Source organism: Bos indicus x Bos taurus, chromosome 8 (assembly GCF_003369695.1).
Source record: "Bos indicus x Bos taurus breed Angus x Brahman F1 hybrid chromosome 8, Bos_hybrid_MaternalHap_v2.0, whole genome shotgun sequence".
Taxonomy (NCBI): Eukaryota; Metazoa; Chordata; class Mammalia; order Artiodactyla; family Bovidae; genus Bos; species Bos indicus x Bos taurus.
This window is the reverse complement of record NC_040083.1, coordinates 88,807,789-88,814,005: the sequence shown is the minus strand read 5'-3', so window position 1 is coordinate 88,814,005 and position 6,217 is coordinate 88,807,789. Positions and strand designations below refer to the sequence as shown.

At 43.5% G+C, this 6,217-nt stretch overlaps 1 protein-coding gene across 1 annotated transcript; it reads left to right on the top strand.

Annotated features, from left to right (window-relative positions):
• The first annotated feature begins 722 nt into the window (after positions 1-722).
• CKS2 (CDC28 protein kinase regulatory subunit 2) lies at positions 723-5,690 on the top strand. The gene is made up of 3 exons (XM_027550371.1): positions 723-948; positions 3,902-4,029; positions 5,346-5,690. The coding sequence occupies exons 1-3, from the start codon at positions 890-892 to the stop codon at positions 5,396-5,398; spliced, it is 240 nt and encodes a 79-aa protein (XP_027406172.1). The 5' UTR covers positions 723-889; the 3' UTR covers positions 5,399-5,690.
• Positions 5,691-6,217: the final 527 nt, after the last annotated feature.

Sequence of the window (6,217 nt, the reverse complement as noted above, 5' to 3'; positions counted from 1 at the left end):
CCCTCAGTCTAGGGCTGCCGGCGGAGAAGGCAATGGCACCGCACTCCAGTACTCTTGCCTGGAAAATCCCACGGATGGAGGAGCCTGGTAGGCTGTAGTCCATGGGGTCGCTATGAGTCGGACACGACTGAGCGACTTCACTTTCATGCACTGGAGAAGGAAATGGCAACCCACTCCAGTGTTCTTGCCTGGAGAATCCCAGGGACGGGGGAGCCTGGTGGACTTCCGTCTATGGGATAGCACAGAGTCAGACACGACTGAAGCGACTTAGCAGCAGCAGGGCTGCCGGAATTCCTCACCTCCCACGTACTTCAGTCACGTAGCACCGGCAGCTGAGGGTGCGCCGACAAACTGACGACAGCTCTACAGGCAGCCCCCTCCCACTCCCGGGCCTCGCCAAACCTCGCGATACCGTACCCCTCCCGCAGCCTGGCTGTCCAAACGGCTCAGCGGACCTGGAACCTTCTAAACCCCTGCGCACGCGCCCTATGGCCCCTAACGTCCTGGTTCCGCCCTTCCATGGTCACTCCCTTCTCGTTAGGAGCTCCCCGCCCCCACGCCACGCCAATCATCACTTCTTTCCTGGGACGACCTCGCAACAGGCCTCTGATTGGCTAATCTTGTGCAAACGCCACAGAAAGGCGGTGACGATAGGCTAGGAGCCGGTTGCAACCCCCCCCACCCCCCCGCAGGATGCGCGGAAGGTGATTGGTCGACATCGTTACCCAATCAGCGGCGGGCTGTCGGATTCAAACCTGGCTCGTTCGGCGTACGGTCGGTTGGTCTCAGTCGAGTCGTTGCCTTCACCTGACCCGGACGTTCCCTCACCTGCGCCCTGTCTTCGCCTCGCTTCGCTCTAGTCAGCTGCTGCCCACCGCCCACCTGCAGGATGGCCCATAAGCAGATCTACTACTCGGACAAGTACTTCGATGAACACTACGAATACCGGTGAGCAGGCCGGACAGCCTACCTCGGCCGCAGCCTCGGGCGAGCCTGAGCTGGAACTCCGGTCAGGGGAGAGAACCTGGGACCCAGAGTCGGGGTCGAAGAGCTTGGGGCTGGGGTTAGGGTTGGGATCCGGAGGTCAGGTCGGGGGCCAGCCGGGAGTCGCTGTTGTGTTGGGGTCGGGCCGCCGGGGTGGGAGCGCGCGCCTCTCCTCGTCTGGCGGGCCGGCCCGGCCGCCTTCCGCTCTTTGTTCCTGTCTGTGAGGGGGACGAAGCTGGAGCGCAGAAGGGGCCGCTTCTGGTGCAGAGTTGCCGCCCTAAAGGAAAGGGACCGAGGGCCTAAAGGGGCCCGGCGAGGCTGAAGCCTGGCGCGGAGAGTCGACGCCTGCATAAAAGCCCAGCTGTTCCTAAAAATTTCGGCCTACATGGCATTCAGGCAAACGCCCCCCACCCCAGTCACAGCGGGCGAGGGGCGGTCGGAAGGGCGATTTTGGTCAGGTAACGTCGCCAGAGAAACTCTTTTGAAGTTGATGGCACTAAAAATTAGTTTGCGGGGGAATCCCCCCCAAAACGAGCTTGCTTGGGATTTGAATGTGTAGTGTGGGTATGGCGACTTTGAGCGGGTGCTGGTGCGTGGTAACCTTGGGTTAATATTGAAGGGGCTTCCATTTGAGACTAAATTGAGAACTCGAACGACTTTGGGGCATTTTTTTTTTCTGTTAGTTTATATCGGCCAAATTTTTTGCTTTGAGGCTTTTTTTTTGTTGTTGTTGTTTTGGCTTCTGCATCATTATGTGCTGGAACTAGAGCGTAGTTCCTAAATGTGTTAGATAAGCAAATTGGATTGTGGGAGGAAAGGAACTCTTAAACTTAATGGCCTTAACGCTTACCGGAGACTTAACTAGGGTGTGGCTTCAAACACCAGCTCCGCCCAGTCCTCCTGGGTGGTGACTAGGACGCTGCATCCTGGGAAACTGCTAACGTGTAGGCGGGGCCAAACAGTGACCTTTTCTGTCTGCTATCCTTTTAGATTTCCAAGATGCTCTCCTTTTAGATTTCCAAGAAAGCTATTTGAGTTAGAAAGCGTACATTCAGTAACAGCGGGTCGGTCTCCTTTTTTTCCTCTCTCCCTAATGTCTTGTAAATCTGTATTCTCTGGAGAAAAATTGATGATTTCTCTGGGCAGCCTTGCAGATTAGTAATACCTAATTGCATTGGAAAAGTCTCTTTGTTTGAAGTCAATTGTCTTATTTTTATATACTACACAGTTCTAATCCTGTAATGTGTTGATAATAATGTTCAATTATGTGATGCTGACCAAGAAGCTGGGGATATGCAGTAATGGACAGAATATAACTACAATCTTACTAAAATCTGGATTAATATTTAATCCAGTATTAAAGCTGTTGTTTCTTGACCAAGCTACTTTAAACTTTTATGAAACAGGGCAGTAATCTTCAGAGAAGGAAATTTAATTGTATCCTGCAATGTTATCTTAGTAGCTCCTTTGTTGTTTGTACTGTTATTGCCTTCTTTACCTCGACACCCTCCATGAAAAGCACTTGGTACTGACAGTTAACTTTGGGGAACAATTCTCCTTATATGTAGTTAGAAAGTGTGAAAGTGTTAGTTGTTCAGTCCGTGTCCGACTCTTTGTGACCCCATGGACTGTAGGCCACCAGGCTCCTCTGTTCATGGGATTCTCCAGGCAAGAATACTGGAGTGGCTGCCATTCCTTTCTGGAGGGGATCTTCCTGACCCAAAGATCAAACCTGGGTCTTCCACGTTGCAGGTAGATTCTTTACCTTCTGAGCCACCAGGGAAGCCCAATATATACCCATGCAGGGGGAAAACAAATACATGTAGATTCTCCATCTGATTGAAGCTACTTACAGATTTTTCCCTTGTGATCAAATCTTGATGATGGTTAGACTATTTCTATGGTTTATGGTTAAGGTAGGGATGTGACTTCCACTTAAACATAAAATATTGCTGTATTTTGTAGGGTATACATAAGATGTGTACAAAAGCACTGTACATTTCTCTTGAGACTAATCAACAATTAGGTAGAAGATAGAAATCAGGTAATAGGTTATTTGCAGCTCTTACAATCGGGGACCATTCTCAATTTATGATTACTTCTGTGGTCTTAGTGGAGAAGGAAATGGCAACCCACTCCAGTACTCTTGCCTGGAAAATCCCATGGATGGAGGAATCTGGTAGGCTACAGTCCATGGGGTCACGAAGAGTCGGACACGACTTCACTTTCACTTTTCGCTTTCATGCATTGGAGAAGGAAATGGCAACCCAACCACTCCAGTGTTCTTGCCTGGAGAATTCCAGGGACCCGGGGAGCCTGGTGGGCTGCAGTCTATGGGGTATACAGAGTTGGACACAAGTGAAGCGACTTAGCAGCAGCAGCAGCTATGGTCTTAGATGACTTCTCTTGCTCCCTGATCACATCAATCTGCTTTGTAACCAACAGGAAGGCGAAAAATGAAAATGGGCATGCTCTTTTCTTTTTAGGATGCTTTCCATAAGGTGCATATTTTCTGCTTTTATCCTATTGGTCGATTTAGTCATGTGATCAGAGGTAGCTGCAGGGGAGGCTGGGGTGTTTTGGATAACCATGTGTCCCACTTAGTTTTTGAGGTTCTATTCCTGAAGAAGATTGAGACAATTAGCAAGCAGTCTCTATTAGGGAAAAATGTTAATCGTAAATAAAATGCTTTGTACTTTTGGAGTACATATTCTAATTTCTAATTTGAACACAGGCCATCAAAAATAAGAATTAAAGGTGGTCGAACTACTTAAGTAGTTCTTAAGATTGATGCCAGTGATAATGTAACAGGGTTGCTTTTTTAAGTGTCCTAAAGATGGATGTGTAAAGCAACCATAATTTTAGGAAAGGCATATCCACATAGAGTACTAATATTTGGCTATATTTTTTTTAACAGACATGTCATGTTACCCAGAGAACTTTCCAAACAAGTACCAAAAACCCATCTGATGTCTGAAGAGGAGTGGAGGAGACTTGGTGTCCAACAGAGTCTAGGCTGGGTTCATTACATGATTCATGAACCAGGTAAGTTTTTAGAGAAGCATTAACTGACTGAAAATAAATAGTGGTTGTTGAAAATCTGTTAGTAATACTGATGTTTCAATGATATCCCTAAGTAAGTGATATCCTAAGTAAGTGATAAGCTTGACTATTTTTGAATGACTTCCTAGAGAGGGTTCTAATTTTATAGTAAACAACAGTTTACATAGTGAAAAGAATGCATTCTTGTATCTGCAAAAATAACCTATGAAGTAAAAAAAGAAACAAACAGGTTATTCTATTTTAAAATCTGTGTCATTGCTAGTAGTATCTTGAAGTATTTTGCCGTAAATATATTTAGAATTCTGGTGTCTATTTGAAAACTAAGAACTTAATTTAGGGTTGTGTGTCTAGGAGTTCTAAGTATAGAAACTGATGCAATTTGAAGTGAACAGTTTTCTAGATTATTGGTAAACTATTAGTAAGCTAGACTAAGAAACTCCATGGTGTTTGGGGGTTATCAATAAATCTAAAAGGATTTATTGCTTTGAATAAAATTTGAAGGCATAGAAGCTGAATTAAGTGTGATGGTTTAGTCACTCAGTCATGTCTGATTCTTTGCGACCCCATGAACTGTAGTGTGCCAGGCTCCTCTGTTCATGGGATTTCCCAGGCAAGAATACTGGAGTGGGTTGCCATTTCCTTCTCCAGGGAATCTTCCTGACCCAGGTCAGGAATCGAACCCAGATCTCCTGTATTGCAGGTGGATCTTTACCAACTGAGCCATAACTTAATGATATGAATTAGATAAAGCTAAAGCTATCTTGATTTATACTTTTAAAGAAAAGCATCAGCAGCAAAAACTCAAACTTGTAACTATCTTGGGATCGGAGCATGTAATTATATTAAAAAGGTCTTTCTCCAGATAATACAAAGCAACTGAGGACCTTACCTGTAGGTTCCTACTCAGTCCTCCATCTACTGAAACAGAATCTACCAGGAGGGCCCCTGGGACCTACGGTTTTTTAATGAGGTGTTAACTGTTTTCCCCACAACAGATAACCTTTTTCTTTACTTTTCATTGGAATTGAGATTCTAAAGATAGAAACCCTTCTCAAATGACTTCTTTACTTTCCTTTTCTCCAGAGTGTGTAAAATTAACTGGGGGGAAATTCTCATTGTTAATGTTGATTTCTTGTTTATTGTTGATAGTAACTTAAAAGCAAAATTTCAGATACCTTAATAAATAACATCAGTTGACTGTGGATTTACTTTATTTTGGTTCAATTGAGAATTCTTATAATTTTTTGTTGAAGGAATGAAAATTAACCATATTAATATAAAACATTTTGTTTCCACAGAACCACACATCCTTCTCTTTAGACGGCCTCTTCCAAAAGATCAACAAAAATGAAGCTTATCTGGGGATCATCAATTAAATCTTTCTCAAATTTAATGTATATGTGTATATAAGGTAGTATTCAGTGAATACTTGAAAAATGTACAAATTGTTCATCCATACCTGTGCATGAGCTGTATTCTTCACAGCAACAGAGCTCAGTTAAATGCAACTGCAAGTAGGTTACTGTAAGGTGTTTTAAGATAAAAATTTCTTCTAGTCAGTTTTTCTTTTAATATAAGTGCCTGTTTGACATTATCTGTTACTTTTGTTAAATAAAGTTTGTACGTTGCATTTATTACTCTTTGAAGTTACTGAGGTTTGTTTTCTTAAGGTTAACTTGGGACTGTTGAGGATGTTGGATGATTTCAGTTTTATAGTCCTGAGGAAATAAATTCACTTCAAAGAAATAAAATGTTAAGTGGGTTTAAACCTATCAGCTTGGTTGTGATTCCGGGTACCATTTAAATTCACTTATGAAGATACTAAGAACTAGGGATAAGTTTGATAGAGCCAAGGTAGATTTTATAGCTCTGTTGTTTAGTTCCTAGAGAATTGTCTTAGAATCTCCAAGTAAACAAAAAGAAACCCAACTTAATACTCTGGGTTACTTCACTAATTTATGTAATTACTGCCTTGGGAGAAACCACTTAACCCCATTTCTCTTCTCCATGTGCCAAAGGGGGATCATAGCATTTTTAAAACTTCTAACATGGTGTGCATTTTGTGTCCAATTCTTTTAACTGCTAAGGAAATATTTCAGTTAATCCAAACACAGGCTTTTTATCATCATTGCTAATGCTGAAGAAACCTTTTAGCTAAGCTGCCAATAAG

What these genes read in the sequence shown, in the direction of transcription:
- CKS2 (XM_027550371.1), top strand. Translation starts at nt 890, where the DNA reads ATGGCCCATAAGCAGATCTACTACTCGGACAAGTACTTCGATGAACAC. An exon ending in GATGAACACTACGAATACCG is followed by an intron (nt 949 to 3,901) that starts GTGAGCAGGCCG and finishes TTTTTTTAACAG; the next exon opens with ACATGTCATGTTACCCAGAG. An exon ending in TTACATGATTCATGAACCAG is followed by an intron (nt 4,030 to 5,345) that starts GTAAGTTTTTAG and finishes TTGTTTCCACAG; the next exon opens with AACCACACATCCTTCTCTTT.